This window comes from Petromyzon marinus, chromosome 11 (assembly GCF_048934315.1).
Source record: "Petromyzon marinus isolate PM22_M1 ecotype Great Lakes invasive population chromosome 11, UKy_Petmar_22M1.pri1.0, whole genome shotgun sequence".
NCBI lineage: Eukaryota > Metazoa > Chordata > Hyperoartia > Petromyzontiformes > Petromyzontidae > Petromyzon > Petromyzon marinus.
Genome location: NC_133677.1, coordinates 15,206,937 through 15,232,184, shown reverse-complemented (window position 1 = coordinate 15,232,184; position 25,248 = coordinate 15,206,937). Strand labels below are relative to the sequence as shown.

Sequence of the window (25,248 nt, the reverse complement as noted above, 5' to 3'; positions counted from 1 at the left end):
TTTGCTCTTTTGTGAGTGCAGTTGACGACGTGTTCCTCCAAATTTGCCGATGTACCGCCTTCCTTGCACCTGGCACCTCCTCACAGGTGTCCCTTTTCTCCGCCTCGGCCCGCACCTGTCTGGGGCTCCACCGGTCCCCCCATCGGTTCAGGCCGTGCTTCTCTATGTAGTCCCCCACCACGTCACTCAACCAGCCCCCCGGCCAGTCCAAGGGTGTGCTCCTCTCGGCTTGGGTCATCCCGAGGCCCCGCAGGCGCCACGTCAAGCGATACCTCATGTAGCATGCCGCCTTGCCTCGCGGCTCTGCGGAGGAGAACAGTCTCATGGCATTACACACAAAGATCGTGTTCAGGGTGTACGCCACATTTGGGGCGCCCCTCCCCCCGTTCACAACCCGCTTGCACAATATCGCTCTCCTCACCCTCTCCATCCCTCCCCCCCAGATAAATCCGAACAGCGTCGATGTCAAGACCCTGGCCTCCCTCCTACCAGGTGGGAATACTTGCACCAGGTGGTTCAGCGTTGGCAGAATCTCCACCTTCACCACCATGATCCTCCCAGCCATCGTGAGCCGTCTCCCTACCCACTTACCCAAACGTCCCTTCGCCTTCCTTATCCTTTTCTCCCAGTTATGCTCCGCCGATCTATCCCTACAGAAGGTCACCCCCAGCACCGTGATCTCTTCCGTCTGCAGTCTCAACTCCGGTGGCCGACCCTCAAACAACCTCGAGTCCCCAAAGGCCATCAGCTCGCTCTTCCTCGCGTTAATCTTCAAGCCGGAGGCCGCACAGAACTGCCCAACTATCCTTGCTAAAATCTTATAGTTCGTGTTTAGGAGTGTAATTGGGCGCCAGCTCCCCAAGTCCTTGCGATCCCCCTTCCCTTTATAAATCAGCGTAACTAAACCCTCCCACATATCGTCCGGCACCCGGCCCTCCTCTAAAGTCTCTCTACAGATTTGCAACATGTCCTCCTTCAGGTGCTCCCAGAACTTGACGTAGAACTCCGCTGGGATACCATCCGGGCCCGGGGTTCTATTCCTATTCAGCCCCTTTACCACCCCCTCCACTTCTCCCTGCCGAATCTTCTCCCCCAGCACCTCCGGGTTCCCAATCCTCCTCCTTAGTGCCCCCAACAGCGCCTCCCGCTTCCCCCCATCTATCCCTTTTCTCCCATACAGCTCCCTATAGTAGTCCTCGGCTATACTCATCATCCCTGCCGTCATCGTCTGCCTGCCCCTGGTAGGGCTTACCAACCCCTAACTGCGTTATCCCCCTCCCTACCTGCTTTGAAAAAGAACCTCGTGCGTTTATCCCCCTCTTCCGTTGCCCTAACCCTCGCCCTGTACACTAGCTGTCTAGCCCTCCTTTCCAACACCGAGGCTATCCTCCCTTTCAATTCCTTTATTCTTTCCCCCATTGGGAAACCTAGCTCGAGCAATCTGTACATCCTCTCCAGCCTGGCGTTCCACTGCTTCATCTCCCTGTTCACACCCCTCCTCCTACTATGGTACTGGAATAGCGTTTTCACCCTACCCTTCACCAGGCCCCACCATTCCACCCTCGTGGGAAAACAGTCCTGTAAGGTCCTCCAGTCGTTGTATTTTTGCACAAAGTCCCCCACCACTTTCTGGTCCTCCAATAGGCCCACGTTCATTTTCCAAATCCCTTATCCTCTCCTCGCCCCACCTGGGATTGCGAGCCCTGCCACGACCATTTTGTGGTCCGAGGAGGGGAAGGGCTCCACCCCCGCACTTTCCACTTCTACTTTGGCAGAGGTAAAGATAAAATCTATCTGCGACTGCGCTCCCCCACTTTTGTCCGACCATATGTATCCGGGTCTTACACCATGCACCCTCCTAAAGGCGTCTATCATGCCGAGGTCCACCATCAGTTCTCTCAGCTTCCTGGAGGAAGAGTCCAGTTTCCTCCTCCCCCTTACCAACACCAGGTCCGTCAAGTAAAGCGGGCAGTTGAAGTCTCCCCCTACGATGACTTGTCGCCTAGTAACCAGCAGGGTCGCTAGGCTCTCCCACAAGTCTACCCTTTCCGTGCATCGTACAGGGGCATACACATTCACCAGCCGCAGCTCCACGCCTCGGTAAGACACGTCCACACAAAGAAGTCGGCCCGGGATCATCTCTTGGGTTCCCTCCACCCGCACTCCCCTCTTGCCCAGGAGGGTAACTACCCCAGTGCACCGATTCCCGTTACTACCCGACCATAAGTAGTGGCCGTTCCAGTCTTCAAGCAGTTCTTCCGAGCCCAGGGTGTACGGTAGTTGGCACTCCTGAAGGAAGGTCACGTCCCTTCTGGTGGCCTTTAACAGCTGCATAATTGCTCCTCTCCTTCCCTTCCCCTTCATTCCTCTCACGTTTATGGACGCCACCGAGAGGTCCATGTCCGGGTGCACTTTAGTCCGACTCCGACTCCGTTGCACGCTCTCCGTAACTGTCCTTGTCCACCTTCTCTCGCACTTTCTTCCTACCTCCCAACCTCCGGGGCTTCCCCCGGTTCAATCGCCCCCCTTCTTCTGTCCTCCTCCACCCAGACACCTCCGTGTCTGGTGAGGAGCCTGAAGGATCCGTGTCGTGCTGGGGGCCGACCCCCTTTAGGGCTCTGTCCAGTTTCCTCTTCCTCCCCATTGTTTCCTCCCACGCCCCTTCAGCTCCTTCCTCCACCCGTTGCTCCCTCTCGCCCTCCTCCTCCTCGCCCATTGCCTCCACCCAGTCCCCCACGGGGATTCCTGGGGCATCTCCCTCGTCTTCCCTCCCCTCCTCCCCCTGCTCCCCCTCCTCCCGGTCCGGTGATGTTGTTGCTTCCCCCCCCCCCCCCCCCGCAGGTCTCCCTCCCTCACCGCCCCCCCCCCCCCCCCCGGGGGGTCGTGGTTCTGCCGCCTCTCCTTCCTCCTCCCCCACCAGCTCCCGGTCCGATCCCCGTCCGGTCGCCTCGTCCACCACCTCCCCTTCCCGTCCACCCCGGTACGCCCGCACCCTGTTGGCATATGATTCCGGGCAGTCCCTATACAGGTGCCCTCTGCTACCGCAGAGGTTGCATTGGACCGGCTCTCTACACTCCTCCACCGTGTGATCCGGCGCCTTGCACCTGTAGCAGATTCTTGCCTCGCATGCTGCCGCCAGGTGCCCCCTTCCCCCACACCTCCTACACAGTTTAGGCTGGCCCACGTATACCACATACCCCCTGTTCTCCCCGATGTTCAAGGCGCTCGGGATATGTTTCAGAACCCCCCCTCCCCTCCGTCTTCAGGCGCACCCTCCATTGCCTGGCCTCAGTCCATATCCCCACTGAGTCTTGCACCCTCTTGCAGTTGGAGAATAGCACGCAATGCTGTCTCAACCACACCTCCACGTCCTGGTCATGCAGTGCCTCATTATACAAGAAGACAGCCACGACCTTTGTTTCTAGATCCGACAGCAGCTGCGTCCTCATGGATGCCAGAGGCTTCTCCCCCACCCTCTCCTCGAAGCGAGTGAGGAAGTTCTGCAGCAGGAGGTTCGAGGTAAATCTCTCGTCAAAAGGCCTCCCCCCCGGCATAGCAATCAAACAGTACAGGTCCACCACCTCCACCCGCAACATCCCGAGCATCACCGACCTCACAAAGGTCGCTCTATCAATCGTCACCTCCTCCTGGCTTGCTGGAATCCCTCCTGCTTCGTCCCCTGTGCTCTGTTCGGGGGCGCTCATTCCCCAGCCTCCCGGCGCTTCCCCTCGTCCTCTTCGCTCCTCCCCCCCGCCCCCTCCGGTCCATCCACCATCCCCACACCCTTCCCTCGCTGCACCTCCCCCGTCACCTCCCCCGCCCCAGGCGGGTCTGTGCTGTCCCTCCGGTCTTTCTCGGCCCCGCGGGCGTCCTCCTTGGTCCTCGGCGCACGCCACCTCCCCGTCTCCTTCCTTGCCGCCTCTATTCGCTCGTTCCGGTGATATCACCTCCCCCGTAGCGCGGGTGGTGTCCCCCACCCTCCGGCAGCAAGGACACCCCCGGCCATCCGGCCTGGGGTCCTCGCAAACCCCGGGGTGGCTGGGAAATCCACGGGATGTCGACGTGTGCCGCTGTGGCACTTCAGGACAAACGAGAATGAGTTTCGCTGGTGATCTCCTCCAGCTTAATCGGGCAATTCGCCAGAATGGTAAAACCCTCACTTGCTCCCGGTCATAAATAGAGCAGCAGGGTGATGTCATCATTTAACTCATTCAGGTGCAGTGATTTGAGGTGGGGGGGGGGGATATTGTAATTATATAATCGATTGGTAATCAGTCAATGGTTATGATTAGTAATGAGTTGTAGATTAGTAATTAGTTGTAATGTGTGTTATTGTGATTATATGCTACGTTAGTAATCCGTTAATTAGTATGTGTTTCCCCTATAAGGAATTGTAATATGTATTATTTAATAATACGCTTACAAGCCGCACTAAGCCTGTAGCTATCAGAGCGATTAAAGTTATTTCTATTTCTCTCAATTTCAATGGATTCTCTAATTAGACTTGGCCAGTAATAATTATTTTTACACGACACTTCAACGTTATCAATATCAATTGAGTGTCCTTGTTGGCAAGCATGTTCTGCCACTGCCGACAGTTGTGTTTGAGATAATTTAATATTTATTTGGTGTTATTTTAGTCTTATGGTGATGTTATGTCCCGTCTGTTCAATATATTTCTAAATAACGTGATCTAACCCAAAAACCTTTATTATGAATAATATTGGTCGCAAAAGCCTACGTGTTAAACTGATTAACCTCTATGGGGAGGATACTTTTAAAACCAGAAAGTTGGAGAAGCTCCGCATTAAGTGGATTAAATTGATATCTTCACTGGCGTTCCTCAAAAGGTGCAGAGATTCAAAGGTAATACCAAACGCAGTTAAAATAACACATCACATAAAGTCTTCTAAAGCTAACCAAATACTACACAAAACTAGCGAATTATTATTAATAGAGAGAATACAGCACAACAGGAGTGAATTATCTTACATTTCGGAATCGCTAAAGCAGTTACACTTAGATATAAGCAATAGTGTATCCATGCATTATTGGAATATAATCGATACCATAACACAACAATCGGCTGATAATGTGTTTAATCTAACAAAAACTAACCAAATGAATACATTTTCTAGACTTCATAATAAACAAATCCCTACTAAAAACGAACAATTTAAAAACAAAACCGTAATCAACTTGACTAACACTGTTTTAACCAGTGACATGATCTCTGTCCTTTCTAAAGGCATTAACTTTGCCGTTACCCCACGCACAATTCCAGTGGATGAGATAATTGCTGAGGTAGAATCAGCAGTAAGACTCCTTCCACATAATAAGGCAGAGATGACTAGACACGAGGTTGCCAAAATAATTGAGAATAGCAAAGTTCCAAAAGTAAATATTAGCTCTAACGCAGCAAAAGCCTTAAGAGAGCTCCGTGTAAATAAAGATATCCAAATCCTGGTAGCTGATAAAGGCCGTACTACTGTAGTAATGTCACGAGCCGATTATGATAATAAAATTAGAAATTTATTAGAGGAATGTACCTACATTAAAATTAAACGAGATCCAACTAATACTTTAGAACGTAAGACTACTGCAATAATTGCAAATTCATTAATCCCTAAGAATGAGCAATACCAAATTAAGCCAAGGGCCTCAAAACCACCTAGACTGTATGGGCTACCAAAGATTCATAAAATACGAATCCCATTACAACCCATAATCAGTACAATTGGCTCTGCCACATACAAATTAGCAAAATATATAACTAAACAACAGCCCTACATCGGTAGGACATCTTCATTCATAAGAAATTCAGAACATCTTGTGAATGTGATTAAAGATATTAAACTTAATCCTAATGATATTCTGGTAAGTTTTGATGTGATTTCTCTATTGACTAAGGTTCCAGTGAACGAATCCCTTAAATTACTTGATACACTAGTAAAGAATGCAGGTTTACCAAAAGATATTCCGAAACTTGCTGACCATTGTTTAAATAACACTTACTTCTTATGGAGAGGGGATTTCTTTAAACAAAAGGAAGGAGCCGCAATGGGCTCTCCTTTATTTCCTGCTATAGCAAATTTGTACATGGAAAACTTTGAAATAAGAGCACTTGCCTCGAGCACATTAAAACCATCTTTTTGGTTTAGATATGTGGATGACACTTTGGTTGTCTGGTCACATGGTAAAGATACACTTAATGATTTTCTAAATCATCTCAATGCACAAAACCCGGCCATCCAGTTCACCATGGAAATGGAGGTGAATAACGCACTCCCGTTCCTAGATATTTTGCTTGGACATGGCCTAAACGGTAAAATAACACACAGCGTTTACAGAAAGCAAACGCACACTGATGCCTATCTGAATGCAGATTCGCATCATCATCCAGCTCAGAAATCCTCTCTTATCAAGACGCTCATACATCGGGCTAAAACAGTGTCAGATGGTGAAAGTCTAGTGACAGAGATAAAACACGTTAAAGAAGCATTACGACAGAATGGCTACAATAATACTCAAATTAACAAAGCACTGAATGACAAATCACGATCGCAAAGCAACACTGCTCAAAGCGATCAGATTGTTAAAACAATTAAAATTCCATATATTTGAGGAGTAACTGACAAATTATCCCGTGGTTTGCAAACATTACAGTAAGATTTGGTACAGTACACAAAATTCAAAAACTAGTATCTTGCACTAACGACGAATTACCTAAATTATCAACAGAAGCTGTATATTGGATTAATTGTTTATGTGGCAGATGCTATATTGGACAGACGGGACGTAACATCAGCATAAGACTAAAAGAACACCAAATAAATATTAAATTATCTTAAACACAACTGTCGGCAGTGGCAGAACATGCTTGCCAACAAGGACACTCAATTGATTTTGATAACGTTGAAGTGTTGTGTAAAACTAATTATTACTGGCCAAGACTAATTAGAGAAATAGAAATAACTTTAATCGCTCTGACAGCTACAGACTTAGTGCGGCTTGGAAGCGTATTATTAAATAATACATATTACAATTCTTTATAGGGGAAACACATACTAATTAACGGATGACTAACGTAGCATATAATCGCAATAACACACATTACAACTAATTACTAATCTACAACTCATTACTAATCATAACCATTGACTGATTACCAATCGATTATATAATTACAATACCCCCCCTCCGCCTCAAATCACTGCACCTGAATGAGTTAAATGATGACGTCACCCTGCTGTTCTATTTAAGACCGGGAGCAAGTGAGAGCTGTACCATTCTGGCGAATTTCCCGATGATGCTGGATGTAATTACCAGCGAAACATCGTACTCAAACTGTAAATGTTGTGGATTCACTCTACAACACACCAGTGGACTAAAGTAGTGAACTATTTGTCTTTTGTCAACGTGACACTTTTTTATTGATTGGCCGTGTCGGGTGGTGGAGGGTTACGACACATTTAGAAATAACGCGATCTAACCCAAAAACCTTTATTATGAATACTATTTACTAATTGATCCTGAATTCATATGAAAGTGAACTCAATATTATGAAACATTTTACAGTGTCACCAATCTGTTTTAATATAAATCATACTTTACTGTCACAAATTACATTTACAATCAACAATTTTCGACAGATACTATATGAAACTTTCGTAACTACAGGAATTCATATTTTTTGGTTCTTTCGGTAAAGTCACGTGACTTTACCGAAAGAACCAAGGAATATTGCTTTCATTGTTGTCAATTGCTCGAGTTGACTGCGATTGACCACAGAAACGCTGATTGTCATTGTAACTATGGAAATATCCAAAACTACCCAAATGTACTGCAGTACTAAAGTATTAACGCTTTCGTGACTGCATAAAATTACTCATTGGTTTTTTCGGTAAAGTCACGTATGTAGAAATACAATATTGTATTTTGTATTGTATTTCTACATACGTGACTTTACCGAAAAAAACAGTGTACTGCAGTACGTATATATGATTCATAATTAGTTTATTTTGGGTTAGACCGAGCAAGAGGTGTAAAGCCACGTTTTCACTTTAACCCTTCACCACCCGACAGAGCCAATAAAATCAAGTTGTCACGTAGACAAATATGCAAATCAGCTTAGTTTACGTGATTTTACCCCCAAAAACCCTCTATTATGGATGATATTGGTCGCGAAAGCCTACGTGTTAAACTAGCTTACTTTATTAACAAAACCGGAATGTTGAAGGGCAAGCATTATTTTTTGACAATTTATATTCGACGTTTCGCTGACGATTACCTCCAGCGTCATTATCATCACCACCACCACCACGACGACCAGGTGACGCTTCTGGGTGTGAGGCTGTGAGGCTGGTCCCGGTTGTGCGACCGCGGCCTGCGCTCTTTCCCACCACGTGGAGCGGACTCTTTGAATGTTTTGAACAAATGTAGGTCACGTGAAAGGAGCCCAGCTCAGCGACAATGGAAGACACGAGGTGGACAGGGAGCAGGCGCGCTCGCAAGGCCGCCACCGGTGGTTGACATTCACTGACTGCGCGGTGGTGGTGATTGGTGGTGGTGGCGGTGGTGGTGGTGTCCACGGGCCCTCGTTGTGAAGCGGCGCTCGTCACTGGAAGTGTCCCATTCCGTGGGAGCTCCTCTCCTGAACGCGACGGTGCGTGCTGTCAGCTGCAACAGCAGCAGCAGCAATCTTAGCTAACGGTCCAGACCAATAATAATACCAACACAGCCGGCACTCGCCACGAAGTGACGGCGGCGTCACCACGGCGCCTGTACCAGGCTAGGTGCACTTTGAGGCCACGTGAAGTGTCGAAGGCTCGCTAACAGCAGGTCATGGGACAGGCCCAGCAGGTGCCATGGGCTGACTAAGATGACTGGCCCATGCACCAGCTGTGCCCCCTACTGCCGTCCAGACCACGAGGTCAATCACCCACTACCTCCCGTGCAAAATATACTTTTAGAACTCATTCGGTGCTTACTTAAAGGATTAACAAATAAATAAAGGCTACTGCATTGGAAAATACTCATTTTAACATTATAACAGTGTGTGTGTTTCAAAGTGAAACTACAAACCTTGAAGGACGACTGACACGCGGCAGCACCTTCCGTGTCCGTCCCACGGCAGGCGGCCCGGTGCAGCAGCGAGTGGCGCCGTCTCGAGGCGGTGGCGCTCAGAGCCATGACTAACCCTGAGTCACGTTGCCATGGCATGGGCCAATCTTACCATAGATCAACTTCTTCTGACCTCCCACAGTCGTACTCATTTTATACAAATAATAATATTAATAATCCCCTCACTGCTGTTAAAGTTCAGGTTCACGACTTTGCTCTTTGCCGATGAACACTTCCCTATGACACATCTTAATTCACAACTCACCATACTATGACCTCCTCTCCCTCTGCCCTCTAAACCTCTACCCTTCACTCACTCCCTTCTGAAAAATAAACATCAATAATGACGTCAAATTCCCGAATCTTTTCCAAGGCCTCTCCACGCACACATCCCATATTCGTAAGAACATTCATTATCCATTCACGATTGTCCATTTGTAGTGTTTATAATGACGAATAAACTTCTTATAACGCACACTCTGTTTATTGCCTTTCTTCTCTTACACAGTCCCTAACACACAAAGGGGTATACGGTCCCCTCACCAGATACCCTAAGAAGGTACAGCCTCCGGACTTAGCGGGACCTACACACAGGTCTCTTCCTAACCTAAGGAGGTATAGCCTCCTGTCTTGGCGGGACTTACTCTGGAGTCTACCGCTATCCTAGAGTCCTCCGACTTGGACCTAGGGGAGGCTATCTGACCCACCGCTGGCTCGGCGGGTCTTGACCACTGGATACGCCGAGCCTTAGCCCTCAGAAGGGCTGGAAGGCTGGGTCCAGGGTCCTGGCTATCTTCTGCCCGGGCTTCGGTCTTCGTGTAGGGAGAGAACTTCCCGTGCTCTGTGGGGTCCCCCTTCTTATACCCGTTTGTGGCCAGGTCTAACCAATCCCACATTCCTACGTGGAACTGTCTGATTGGTTCTTACCAAACTGTGACTACGATCCACTTCACCTCGTCTGACCCCAACTGTTATTCACACAGAGGTAACGCTGCACTGCCCCTTTGATACCTAGTGGCAATGCAGGTTACCGAACAGTGAGTAGTTAGCACCTCTACATCACCCCCTCCTTCGGAAGTTCCAGCCGTCCCAGCTGCAACAATGTGAAACCCCGAAAACCCCAACAACGCAAGAAATGTGAGTGTGCCTCGTGAACAAAACAGAACAAGAGAAACCCATATAAATACCCCCCTAATAACACAACGTATGTACAAGGCAAAATAGGCATGACACCGAACACGCAAACGACGCGACAGAGCAGGCGGCGGGTGTTGCAAACCGATTTGGAACCGGGAACGTGTCAGCAAGCAAGGTGAACATCACAAAAACCGGCAAGATTTAGGGTGCGTGTGTTTCGCGAGGCCATCGTAGGGGACGGCCAGCTTCTTTGGCGGCGCAGGAGGTTCAGGAAGATTAACACGAGTGTCAGGTGGGTCCGGAGGCATCTCCGTGGGGACTCCTGACGACCCATGGTCCATCGAGGCCGAACGTGGCCTGCACGGCTCTGTCACTCCCGTGTCATCTGCAAAAGGAATGACACGTCTACACTATGGGTTAGGCACCAATGGGGCAACATCTGGCCCGTTGGACGCGTCACACACTCGGTCCCCATGTTGTGTGTGTGTCGCAGGGACGCGCGGCGCAATAAAGGGTTTTAACCGAGAAGGGTGGACGAACCAGCAACGCCGTCCCCAGCGAATTTTAACGCATTGGGGACGCAGGACCTCAACCACCTCCACCGGACCCCGCCATGGCCTGAGGAGCTTTGCCGATGGGGACACCGGCACCTGGGGGCAGTGAAGCCATGCCCTGTCTCCCGGTGCCCACCGATGCGTGGACGTCCGAGGATCATGCAGTCTCAAATTCGCTCGCTGGCGGAAAGCAGAATTTTCAATGGCAGCCTCCCGTGCCTCGGTCAACTTACGGAGGTTAAATCGCAAGTGGTCAACGAGCTTGGCTTTCTGCGGTGGCTGTTCTATCTCCAGCCGAACGTCGGCGGGAGGAATGGCATCCCTACCGTACATTAAAAAGAACGGGGAAAATCCCGTCGCCGCGTGAGGCGCCATGCGGTATGCGGCAAGGACCCCCGGAACCTGCAAGTCCCAGTTGAGATGGGATTCATCGACCTGATGGGATAACATAGGAGTGAGAGTTCTATGCAAGCGCTCCACCATGCCGTCGGTTTGGGGAAGGTAGGGCGAAGTGCGCAGTTTATTTGTGCCCAACAGGTGGCATACATCGTTCAACAGGACTTCTGAAAAAAATATTCCCTGATCGGTCAGCAACCGTTCTCGTGCGCCTTTGTCCAGGACGTAGCCCTGAACAAAGGCGTCCACGACGGCCACTTCCGGCTGGTTGGGGAGGGCCTAGGCCATGGGCCACCGCATAAAATACTTTACCCCAACCAGAAGGTACTTATTACCACGTGGTGTAGTAGGAAAAGGGCCCAAAATATCGAGAGCCACCAACTCGTTTATACGAGACACCAAAATGGGTTGCAGGGGTGGGCATGCCGGTTTAGCCGGTGGTTTACGTTGCGTGCAATGGGTGCACCCCAGTAGAATGTCGGTTACATCGCGCAGCATGCCAGGCCAGAAAAATTGTAACCGCAACAACCCAATGGTTTTATGAACACCCAGGTGTAACAAGCGCTCGTGCGCTGCCCATACGGCTTTACATCGCAAGGCTGAGGGCACGACGATTTTATGTTTGCACGAGTCAGCATACCAATGTATAAACAAGCCGTGCTTCATAACAAATTAATTGAATTTCCCCTGAGCCGCATTATTTGCGTTACAACGCAACCATAACAATGACATGTCATCGCTCTGGTGCCGACCCCATTTGGGCCAAAGTCAGCCCCAGCAAGTCGTCACTGGCTGTTGGATCCGCATGGTCCGACATCGGCACTGAGGCGACGGGAAGCGCGGCGGACACCGTTTCGAGAGGCGCAACCTGCTCAGGCAGTGGCGGCTTACAACGGCCAGAGCCCAAAAAGCATGCACATTTTTGAGCCGGCGGGAGGCGAGACAACGCATCGGCATTTGTGTGTTGTGCACCCTTACGGTAAGTAACATTGAAATCATAGTCCTGAAGGACTTCGAGCCACCAAGAAAGCTGGCCGGACGGTTGGTCAACCCGCAGAGCGCACTGTAATGCCGAATGATCAGATCGCACGGTAAAATGCTGACCATACAGGTACGGCCTGTATTGCTGAATGAAAAACACAATGGCCAGCAGCTCACGCCGGGTAACACAGTATCGTTGTTCAGCAGGAGCCAAAACCCTGCTACCATAGGCAACGACCCTTTCAATGCCATCAACCTTTTGGGACAAAACACCGCCAATCCCCGTATTGCTAGCGTCGGTGTCCAATACGAATGGTACAGAAAAATCTGGGTATGCCAGGGACGGTGCCGTCACGAGTGCGTTCCGCAAAGAGTCGAATGCTGCCTGTTCCGCGTTTCCCCAATGAAGCATCACCCCTTTGGACATAAGGGCATGAAGCGATTTGACAATTGTCGCGAAGCCAGCAACAAAACAGCGGTAATATGACGCAAAACCAATAAAACTGCGAACATTGCCCGCAGATGTAGGGGTCGGCCATTGGCGAACGCATATGGTTTTTTCAGGGTCGGTAGAAATTCCCGAGTGGCTGACTATGTGGCCCAAATAGCGCACAAACTCACGCAGTAGGTAACATTTCTGCGGTTTGAAGTTTTAAGTTAGCAGCCCGCATTTTCAAGAAGATAGCACGCAATCGCTCAAGGTGTTCGCCGAACGTGCGGCTAAAGACGATGACATCGTCAAGATAAATGAGACATGAGTCCCACTGGAGCCCAGCGAGGACCAGCTCTATGAGCCTCTGGAACGTTGCGGGGGCCGAGTGGAGACCCATGGGCAATCTATTAAACTCAAAAAGGCCCTGTGGTGTCCGAAAAACAGTCTTAGGTTTTGACACATCGTCGAGGGGAAGTTGCCAAAACCCCGACAGAAGGTCTAGAGTGTAAAAATAGTGTGCCCCTGCCAGGGCATCCAATGACTTGTCCATACGAGGGAGAGGGTAGGCGTCAGCTACCGAGATTTTATTTAGGTGCTGAAAATCAACGCAAAAATGAAGACTGCCATCGTGCTTATTGACCAGCACTATTGGAGCACCCCAGGGACTAGTGGAAGGAGGAATGATATCGGCCTCCAGCATGTCATCCACTGCCGATTTAACATGCTGCTTCTCCGCCGGGCTAAGCTGAAACGGGTTTTGTTGAATAGGGGCAGCGTCACCAGTATCAATGTGGTGACGCAGCAGCTTGGTGCCGCCAATATCGAATTTAGATTTACTGAATATATCATAAAATTCTCGCAGAAGAGCGCGCAATTTTATTCGCTGTGAACCAGACAGAACAACCGTGTCTGCGCAGAGCGCGTCCAGCCATTCCTCATCCGATTTGGAGGAGGTGGAACCTGTGGCTTATCAAGCACGTGTCCCACGACCCCGGTCCCCAGGGGCGCCAGGATTGCGTGAGCGAGCACAGTTCCTTGCGGAATGACGGTTGTGGACAACCCGACATTCAAAACCTGCAAGAACGGCTCCCTGTCAGCTGCTACGAGGGTCTTTGCAGCCACCAAATCTAACCCTTTGACAGCTGTGTTCGAAGGCCCCAGCAAAACGCCATGTGCCGAGGCGTCCGGGGCTAGTGGTTTCTTTAATCACAAGGGCACGAGCATTTGTGCTCCTGGCGGAATACGCACTGTGCTGGCGACAAACGCCTGCACAGAGGCATTAGCCATGCGTGGATGTGCGGGCGTGGGCAAGAACGTCATCCGACGGCCCGACGGGAGTTAAATGCAGCCTTGATCTACAAGGATTTTAATAGGCATTTTCGCGAGAAAGTCAGTGCCTAACAAAGACGGCACGGCGAGGGAGGAAGAGACCAAAATAGGACCCGCCAATTTAATGTCACCAATCGAAATTTGCGCATGAATTTGCCCAATAATGCCCAGCGAACTTCCATTAGCGGCGAAACACGGGATAGAAACCCGATCCAAGGGTTGGCATCATACGGGCAGTATATTATAAATCAAATCCGAAATGATGGTAGCCGACGCACCGGTATCAACCAACACACGGAATTCCACACCCTTGATCGAGCCCACAACCACGGAGGAACCTGCCGTCGCCGCGACTACCCTATGGGCCAGTTCTGACCACTGTCCAGGTCGGAGTGACCGCGGAGAATCGCCGGAACACCGCACATCACACGCCGAATCGCGAGCATTTCTTATGGTGCATTGCGGTGTGTATGGTGTGAATGAGGGCCGAGCGTGAGAGGCGTCGCGACTTGCCTGATTGTGCCGCGATGCTGTGGGCGTCCTGTAGTCCTGGCCTCGGGATCCGGGGAAGCATCGTCGAGGCGCACGGCAGTCGGAGGAGATGTTGCCTCGTCGGCCACAGTTGAAGCACGTTACATCGCTGCGTGGTGGAGGAGGCCATCTCCGCTGCTGGTCGTCGCGGCGACCGGCGTGGTCGGACGATTGCCAGCCCGTTGCGGCCCGGTCGGGGGAGAATCCGTCGTCCCTACTGGCAGGCTCCGATGTCGAAGCCGAGGCGGCGATGGTCGAATCCGTGTGGAGAATTAGATGCGCGTGGATGCTCCGAGCGGCTCGTAGTGATGTTGGATATATAGGCCTTTTTCCAAAATTGATATTAATAATAATATTTGCCGATATTTTTTTTTAATAATCGATAAATAAATAATCACCCTCAAACCAACAAGAACCAACACCCAGAAGCCAAGCAGCTGGAGGTTGTAAAAGGCCATTAAATAATAAACTCCGGGGCAAAAGGGGGGATACAGACCCCCCCCCCTCCCCTCAAACACAACAGGCCGCCAGGAGATAAACAATAAAAAGTAATAAACCAAATCAAAGGGGAAAAAGGGGGGCGAGGGGGAAATGACTAATGAAGCTCGAGGGGAATTCCAGGCTTCAAAGACTCTATCTTGGAACTCCCAGACAATCAGACGCCACGCACAGGCGAGTTTTAAAACAATTTTCCCCTTCATTGCTATTAATGCAACGGTTAAAGTTCAGAACTTAACAATAAATGAGTCGACATCATAAAGAATCCACACACTCACTAAGAAAAACCAGACTACAATCTACATAGCGGGTTATTACTTCATATAGATAATATTAACACTAACGTTTTTCACCTTAAATTACATTACATCTTGCCGTTACATGACCTTACAAAAACCAAGGAATATGAATTCCAACAGTCAATAAACTTAACTCTTAAACTCAGGACATCAAAATAAAATAAATAATAACTCAAGCACAACAGCATGGATCCCTGGACTCAGACGGGGACAAAAAATAATAAACACTAGGAAGTGCGTCGTGATGACGGTGTTAAATCACAAATCTTGGGAAACATAAACCAAATAATATTTTGATTTAAAGCTTTCGTGACTGCAGTAATTCATATTCTTAGTTTTTTCGGTAAAGTCACGTTGAAGAGAAACAACAAAATAACAAAATATATAAAACAATAAAAAATTCTCACGACGTTTCGACCATAACTCAAACGGTCATCATCATCATGATGACCGAGTTATGGTCGAAACGTCGTGAGAATTTTTTATTGTTTTATATATTTTGTTATTTTGTTGTTTCTCTTCAACGTGACTTTACCGAAAAAACTAAGAATACAAATAATATTTGTGCAGTGTTAAATCGAGAGCCAGCCGGAAGAGATGAGGCGAGATAGGTCAATCACGTGACTAAGATAAATGTGTCCCAGAGAGAAAGAGAGCCTCCCGGCCGCCTTTGTCTTCCCGCAACACGGGAGAGAAAATTATTTAACGCCAGAGCGAGGGAAATTACTCTTTATCGCAGGGGCCATCTGTGCCCACGGATGTGCAGTGACTTAATAAATGACACACACACACGGATACGTACCCCCACACCCACAACACCAGAGCGAGATCAAAGAAAGATCCGTCCTGTGTGAAAGACCATGACGGAGTGAGCATCTGTTTTTTTTCCTCTCGTAAGAGACGCGCAGAGGGGAGATTTTCCGGATATAAACAGCAGCACGACACACACAGCTCAGCTCAACCATCAGCTCAACCATCAGCTCGTCAATTCAGCTCGACAGCGACCAGCGGCAGAACACGGCGACCATCAGCTCGGAAGAGGACAGCAAGCCAGCCCCGGGGCATGGCGTCGAGATCAACAATGCGTGTGGTGCATCGCAGAGAAGAGGGGCGAGGTGATGCTCTGTGCTGAGTTCGGCATGGGCAGACAGAGTATCGCTGAAAGTATTCTCGGCGTCAAGCAATCCACCTCGAGAAAGGGCGGAAAGCGCCGAGCATCGACCAAGCGAGCATCGCAGAGGACCAACCGCAGCGGACGAGCTGCGAAAGCAATCGTCCAGCAGGAGAAAGCGCGCAACCAGCGCAACCAAACAAGGGTGCCAGCTGCCAGCGGCCAAGCGTTGTGCCGACTCGGCTCATCCAGCAGGGGAAAGAGCCTCACCAGCCGCCCGTGAGAAAGGGTGTCAGCTGCCAGAGCACGAGCGCGATCGCGCATCTTCAAGGAGAGGGCATCGTGCCGACACAGCTCATCATTCAGCGGCGGAGAGAACCTTCAGCCAACGTCCGACGCCGAGCGATAGAGGGAACCAGCCGTTGTTCGTATGACCCTCCCCCACCCTCACAAACCCATGACGCTCCCGGCGTCTGCTCACACGAGAATTTACCAAAGAGACAATCCACCGCACCCACACAATATTAAGACTCATTATAAAAGTGCATTAAATATCAACTGATCGTGAAGAACATTGCTGCCCACTGAGTTACGTGGAGACGGTCATTTAGTAGTTTTCTTTTTAGTCGTTCGTTTTTCTTTTTAATTGCATAATTTTGCCGATTAATCTATTCATGTATTCTTTGGCCTTTGGGGTATAATAATTGCTTTTATCGCCTTTCGCATGAATATCGTTGGATTAATTTTTAAATACTTTTATTCCTATTTGCCGTGTATGCTCGTGTTACTCTAAGGAAGTAATCATTGATCTGTTACCCAATTAACAACGTGATTATTGAGGGTTAAATGTATGGATCAATGAGGTTGATAATTCCAAGCATAATAATTCGCATATTATAGTGTTAAAGTTTTGTTTAGAAATTAAAATTGCTTAACACAGAATTGTTTGAGTGTTTCTTTCCTGAGTTCATGCATAATAATCTTAATTATAAGAACTGTATCCTGCGTTGAGATTTGAATTTGGAGACCTGACATAAACACTAATACATAATCAGTAAATGTCAAAGCAAGAATAATTGTATTATACCGATCGATAATACGAACCTAGGCAATGAAGCCGAGTTTAATCTGGCATACTTACAGCACACCTGCATAACCTCATACGATTAACTGTGTGATCCCGATTGATAATACTACCCTCGTCAGCGAGGCGGGGCCTAATTATCATAACGGATCGCATTAGCATAATCACACATATTCGCATAATTAATACGATTATTTCTCGAATTAGCATAATTTATGTACATAATTACGCATATTTCCAAATTGAATTTACATTTTATTATTTTCGTAAAAATTTTCAATACCCTGATATACAACAGCGAGCACATGTTCTCCTCGTCCACCGCTTCAATGATGATGCGCAGCTCGCGCGCCAGTTCCAGCATCTTCTGGAGGACGAGAGCATCGATGGCTTCATTGTCCATGCGGGAGTAAGCCGCTCTTGCCATCGCGAGTAGAGTGGTCCGGAACACTAATGGAGATTCTTTAGGGTGGCGTCGCCTGTCATAAAACCGGTTGCGGACGTCGGACGGAGGCCCGTAGACGTCGGACATTCGTCGAAGGGCCGATTGTAGAGTCACCCTTTGTTGCTTGGGGATGGTGATGAGTGTGGTGAGAGCGTCGTCGTCCAGGGTGGCCGGCAGCGCTCGAAGCACCTGTGCGTCCGACCAGCCCACCATTTCTTGGTGGCTCAGGAAGTGATGCTGGAACGGCCACCCAGTCGCCCCCTGTAGACGCAAATTCATGAAAGATGGGCAGGCACTGTTGAAGGGCGGACGGCTTTTCTTCATCAGCCTGCACAGACTCGAGCCGGAAATCGGCGATCACCTGGCCGATAGTGTCTACTGTACTCTGTCGGTACTGTGATGACGCGGCGTCAGCTGAGTAGCGTGAGTTGACAGAGTCGTGCGCTAATGACGCTGCGAGGTGCGATCGGCCCCCAGCATTCCCAGAATGGCCTTGGCTTCCGCTTCCGGCGGAACCACGTGATGCCTCGAAGGGGAATTCAAAATGTCTGTCTTGGCCGATGGCGGGAACATCTGCCGGCGGCTGATCTGATACGCCCGCAGCCTCCAAGTTGATCTCGTCAAGAATGGAGGCTGCAGCATGTGTAGTGGATTCGAATTAGGTGCACACACAACTGCTCGGGAGACAACATTTATTTATTTAATGAACACAACAGTTAACTCTTACATTACGCATAGGGTGGTGACCACCGACTTACTCTAGCTAACACACACTTCTCAGAAACTCTAGGGAGGTACAGCCTCCTGTCTTGGCGGGACTTACACGTCTACTGCTATCCTAGAGTCCTCCTGCTGGGACCTACACACAGATCTCTTGCTAACCTAAGGAGGTACAGCCTCCTGTCTTGGCGGGACTTACTTACACGTCTACCGCTATCCTAGAGTCCTCCAGCTGGGACCTACACACGGATCTCTTATTGGTGTCTTCACGATGCATCTTCACTCTTGATACGGGCAGCCTCGAACCTCGTGAGGAGGCTGCTTATATGGGCCTCGGCATGCCCGGGCCCCGCCCCGGCCACGCCTCCCTTCGAGAACCCTCTCGAAGCCCCCCTGCTGTTCACGTGCCCCCCGAGGTGCCCCCTAGGCCCCCGGCCCCCACTGGAGTCCGGTCACGTGTCTAGCCGGGGTCGCAGAGAGTGCCACGACCTCACACCACCCTCGTGGCCTCCCGAGTCCAGAACCGACCCTGACGTCATTCTCGCCTCCAGCCGGGATGATGTCATGTGTGTGTTTAGACATAGTTTAGTTTTCATAGTTTCATATATTTGGTATAGCCCTGTGAGCCATTCGGCTCTTGAATCGGGTGCAACCGCAACAAACAAACAAACAAAAACATGAACAAGAAAACATCTTAAAGTGACTTTGTGCATGTGCAAACAGAAAATCCAGGAAAAAACATCAAAATATTCCTGAAATAGTACCGTACACCAACGCTGTGTGCAAAAATCCCAGTGAGATGCAAGTCAAACAACAACAACAACAAAACTTAGATTAAGGCCATCAGTCTAACTCCGTACTACAATAAACAAAAACATGGCCAAACCAAAAAACGTTTAGAAGTCACCAAAATAAAGCCATAAATGCAATGTAACAGTGATCATAGGAACTGTGACCGAATTTTTAACAATAAACTACATACATAACATGTAACACCAAACCCTAGAGCCACAGCTGGCTGCATGAGTCACTCCACAAACAACAGGGGCATCAGTCGGAGTATCACAATTTTCAATGCACCTTTAAGATCAGCACACTAAATAAAAATACAGATAATAAGACCCGCGTGGTCGTGACGCTCCCCCGCATAGTGACGTCACACGTGTGCGTGTGTACACAATAGTGATGCTTCCATCACTACACATGTAGAAGTTGGGCGAGACGGCTGTGTGCTGCCCGGAGTCCGTCCCCCATGGCAGGAGGAGCAATCGGCTGCTGAGCCGGTGGTTGGGCGGCTGGCAATGCGCCGGCATTTTCAGCGGAGTTGGCGGTTCCCGCAGGTGAGTCGAGGTTTTCTCCATTCTGACCTCGCACGTGGGCTGAACTTCTTGTTTCCATTTTTCAACCACTTCTGACTCCAGTTGTAGTGTTTATAATGACGAATAAACTTCTTATGAGGCACACTCTGTTTATTGTCTTTCTTGTCTTACACAGTCCCTAACACACAAAGGGGTATACGGTCCCCTCACCCGATACCCTAAGAAGGTACAGCCTCCGGACTTAGCGTGACCTACACACAGGTCCCTTCCTAACCTAAGGAGGCACAGCCTCCTGTCTTGGCAGGACTTACTCTGGAGTCTACCGCTATCCTAGAGTCCTCCGACTTGGACCTAGGGGAGGCTAACTGACCCACCGCTGGCTCGGTGGGTCTTGACCACTGGATACGCTGAGCCTAAGCCCTCAAAAGGGCTGGAAGGTTGGGTCCAGGGTCCTGGCTATCTTCAGCCCGGACTTCGGTCTTCGTGTAGGGAGAGAACTCCCTGCACTCTGCGCGCTCACCCTTCTTATACCCGTTTGTGGCCAGATCTAACCAATCCCACATTCCCATGTGGAACTGTCTGATTGGTTCTTACCAAACTGTAGCTACGATCCACTTCACCTCGTCTGACCCCAACCGTTATTCACACAGAGGTAACGCTGCACTGCCCCTTTGATACCTATTGGCAATGCAGATTACCGAACAGTGAATAGTTAGCACCTCTACACATTCATCAGAGCCCCTCCCTCCAATCACTGTGACCTGCACTCTTTCTGCAGCCCCCTATTCTTTCACATAACCCTCTCTCAACCACTCTTCTCGTCTCTCTACACCACTCGGTGCACCACGACCTCTCTCCACACCCAGCATGAGTCCACTCGACCGCTCTCATCACGACCCTTTCCATTGATGCCGTTGCCATATTCATCCTTGCCTCTTTGCTCTCTTCCTGTCAGTCCTGACCTCACCGCTCTTTCTGATTTTACCCTGCGACTTTCTGACACCACAGTCAATAAAACAGGGCTTGGTCTCTACATGTTACAGGGACCACATGTGCGGTGTTATACAGGAGCAACTGCAATTCCTCAGTCTGTACTTCCTTGTCTAATCCTTGTATATTCTACACAAGGAACGAACGACTAAGGGTTATAGAGACATATCCAGACTCAAAAGGATGTTTGGGTTCAGCTCTAAGGTGTGGTGGTCATAGTGCAGATGTGTTATCTGTGTGAACTGTGCAGTTTGCAATGGAGCTCGGTCAAGTTGCTGCATCTTCTATGCGGTTTTTAAATAGTCTACACTTGATGATATTTTTGCACGAATTCCTAAATGAAGACGATGCAACGAAGGCAACCACGGGGTCGAAGAGGCTGTTGAGCAGGCTGAGTCCGAGTGCAATGTCTCGCAGCAGAGCCAAGCTCTCCCAGGACATCCTGTTGTATCGACTCTCGATGAAGCCGATGATATGGGACACGTTGTAGGTGGTGAAACACACAAAAAAGTTGCTGATAATCAAGACGGTCAGCTTGATGGCGCGGATCTTCTTGTCGCGTTTCATCACGTCGACCTGATCGTCGACTTTGAACAGAGATTTGATGACACTGATGTACGAGAAGAGCATGGCGACTAGCGAGGGGAGGTAGAGGGAGGAAAACAAGTAGAGTCTGTAAATGGTCAAGAAGTCCATGTCGCTGGTTGAGAACTTCTCGTAGCACTTGATGGTGGGGGGAGCACTGCCATTGGTAGCGTTGACCATCACGGTGAACGTGACGTAGTTGATGGGCGCAATCTCGGCGACGGTGATGACCCAGATGACGGCGCACACGATCCACGCCGTCCTCGGCTCCCGCCAGCGCGACACCTCCAGCGGGTGCACCACGGCCTTGTAGCGGTCCACGCTGATCGCCGCCAGGATCATGATGCTGGCGTAAATGTTCGTGAAGAATATCAGGGTTGTTACGCGACAGAGAAATACGGGGAAAATCCAGTTGTTTCCGTTGAAGGTGTAGCCGATTTTCATCGGAACAACGGCCAAGTAGAATAGGTCTGCGGTGGCGAGGTTCAGCGCGTAGATGGACATTGAGTTCTTTTTGGTGCGTCCCAGTACCCAGCACGCCATGGCGTTGAGGGGCAGCCCTGCGACAAACGTCACTAAATAAATTGGGAATAAAAAGCAATATTTCACCAGTTCCTGAGGATTCATTTTTCAAAAGCCCAAAGGAAACCTGAAAAAAGAGAAATTAAGCAAATTTTACTCACGATAAAAAAAACGAATTAAAATAAAACAATTTGTGTATACAACAGTGCACGTACATAAGTGAGACCATGTGATCCATGACTTCAATCCCTCCACAATTTCAAGATCCCACTCACTGCCTTCAAGATCTTCCATCATCACCCCAGCCCCCCTCTCTCCTCTCATCTCACTCTACTCCCCTTCACGCATTTTCACACCTCTCCCCTCACTCTACTCCCCTCCTCGCACTCTCCTACTTGTCCCTTCTCATCTCACTCTACTCCCCTCCACATCATCTCCTACCTTTCCCATCATCTCATCTCACTCTACTCACCTCCACGCACTCTCCTGTCTCTCCCCTCTCATTCTACTCCCCTCCACACCATCTCCTACCTCTCCCCTCTCATCTCACTCTGCTCCCCTCCATGCACTCTGCTACCTCTCCCCTCGCTCTACTCCCCTCCACACACTCTCTCTTCCAGCAACCAAGACTTAATTTTTTTCTTCCAGGCAACCTTCGCTCTGTGGGAGGTCGCTCATTCTCCTTTTCTGCGACCACGGCCTTGAACTCATTTCCTTAATGGCCGCGTGCGGAACGCTCTGTGGGTGCTGATGGAGCTACGCATTCCGCAGTCGATCCACACACACGAGTTCTGCTGGTGGCGACGTCCCTCCCCACATGGGACATTATTCTAAACGAATTAAATTACGTTTAATGAACATTGGCATTTACACGTTTAATTAAATCATTAGTATTTTTTATTGGACATTTATGTTGGGGAAAATAGACTGCAAGGTATTCATCAGAGTACCACGTAGTTTCGAGACTGTCCGACTCGTTTACAGAGCGAACTGCAGATCTGCCAACCCACTGATAATAATAAAATCTCGCAGATCGTTCTTTGCTCTGCGCACCAATGAGTCGGCTCGCGACCTCCGTGCTCTGTGACGCGTTATGAAGGGTCTGCTGCACACCAACCACCCATTAACTCGTCGACGAGGTCTGTGCACAGTATATGCGATGTTCTTCGCCAATAAAATAGTGACGAACAAGACGTTTCTAACATGAAGGCAACGCATTCTCCTGTTGGATCAACGTGGGAACAATGCAAAACTCGAGACCCTGGCACCAACATCCGTGGTAGAGGTGTCCATGTTCATTTCACCGCTGCCGAATAAGATATCGTCACTTGACTACATCCACAAGTCGATTCTCAAATCATGATTGGACGTTTCTTGTGCCGCTGATTGTCCACCTGGCATCAGTATTTCATTCAGTGAGGGCCGCTTCCCAGACCGGTTCAAAATGGCGTAGGTAACAGCGCTCCTAGAAAAAGTTTGCTTGAGCCATACAGTGAGGTAAAAAAGTATTTGATGCCCTGCTGATTTTGTACGTTTGCCAACTGACAAAGAAATGATCAGTCTATAATTTTAATGGTAGGTTTATTTGAACAGTGAGAGACAGAATAACAACAACAAAATCCGGATAAACGCATGTCAAAAATGTTATAAATTGATTTGCATTTTAATGAGGGAAATAAGTATTTGACCCCCTCTCAATCAGAAAGATTTTTGGCTCCCAGGTGTCTTTTATACAGGTAACGAGCTGAGATTAGGAGCACACTCTTAAAGGGAGTGCTCCAGATCTCAGCTTGTTACCTGTATAAAAGACACCTGTCCACAGAAGCAATCAATCAGATTCCAAACTCTCCACCATGGCCAAGACCAAAGAGCTCTCCAAGGATGTCAGGGACAAGATTGTAGACCTACACAAGGCTGGAATGGGCTACAAGACCATTGCCAAGCAGCTTGGTGAGAAGGTGACAATAGTTGGTGCGATTATACGCAAATGGAAGAAACACAAAATAACTGTCAATCTCCCTCGGCCTGGGGCTCCATGCAAGATCTCACCTCGTGGAGTTGCAATGATCATGATAACGGTGAGGAATCAGCCCAGAACTACACGGGAGAATCTTGTCAATGATCCCAAGGCAGCTGGGACCATAGTCACCAAGAAAACAATTGGTAACACACTACGCCGTGAAGGACTGAAATCCTGCAGCACCCGCAAGGCCCCCCTGTTCAAAAAAGCCCATATACATGCCCGTCTGAAGTTTGCCAATGAACATCTGAATGATTCAGAGGACAACTGGGTGAAAATGTTGTGGTCAGATGAGACCAAAATGGAGCTCTTTGGCATCAACTCAACTCGCCTTGTTTGGAGGAGGAGGAATGCTGCCTATGACCCCAAGAACACCATCCCCACCGTCATTCATGGAGGTGAAAACATTATGCTTTGGGGGTGTTTTTTCTGCTAAGGGGACAGGACAACTTCACCGCATCAAAGGGACGATGGACGGGGCCATGCACCGTCAAATCTTGGGTTTGAATCTCCTTCCCTCAGCCAGGGCATTGAAAATGGGTCGTGGATGGGTATTCCAGCATGACAATGACCCAAAACACACGGCCAAGGCAACAAAGGAGTGGCTCAAGAAGAAGCACATGAAGATCCTGGAGTGGCCTAGCCAGTGTCCAGACCTTAATCCCGTAGAAAATCTATGGAGGGAGATGAAGGTTCGAGTTGCCAAACGCCAGCCTCGAAACTTAATGACTTGGAGAAGATCTGCAAAGAGGAGTGGGACAAAATCCCTCCTCAGATGTGTGCAAACCTGGTGGCCAACTACAAGAAACGTCTGACCTCTGTGATTGCCAACAAGAGTTTTGCCACCAAGTACTAAGTCATGTTTTGCAGAGGGGTCAAATACTTATTTCCCTCATTAAAATGCAAATACATTTATAACATTTTTGACATGCGTTTTTCTGGATTTTTTTGTTGTTATTGTCTCTCACTGTTCAAATAAACCTACCATTAAAATTATAGACTGATCAATTCTTTGTCAGTGGGCAAACGTACAAAATCAGCAGGGGATCAAATACTTTTTTCCCTCACTGTAAGTGACCCCACAACTATCCCCTGATCTCAAAATTGAGTACCATTTTAAATGTCACAGTCTTCAAACATTTCGGTTACAAATACCATCCTGAGCTCCTGG

At 49.0% G+C, this 25,248-nt stretch overlaps 1 protein-coding gene across 1 annotated transcript; it reads right to left on the bottom strand.

Annotated features, from left to right (window-relative positions):
- Window positions 1–20,169: 20,169 nt before the first annotated feature.
- Window positions 20,170–23,800, bottom strand: LOC116941443 (proteinase-activated receptor 1-like). The gene has a single exon (XM_032952557.2). The coding sequence runs from the start codon at window positions 22,160–22,162 to the stop codon at window positions 21,218–21,220; it is 945 nt and encodes a 314-aa protein (XP_032808448.1). The 5' UTR covers window positions 22,163–23,800; the 3' UTR covers window positions 20,170–21,217.
- Between the last annotated feature and the right edge of the window lie 1,448 nt (window positions 23,801–25,248).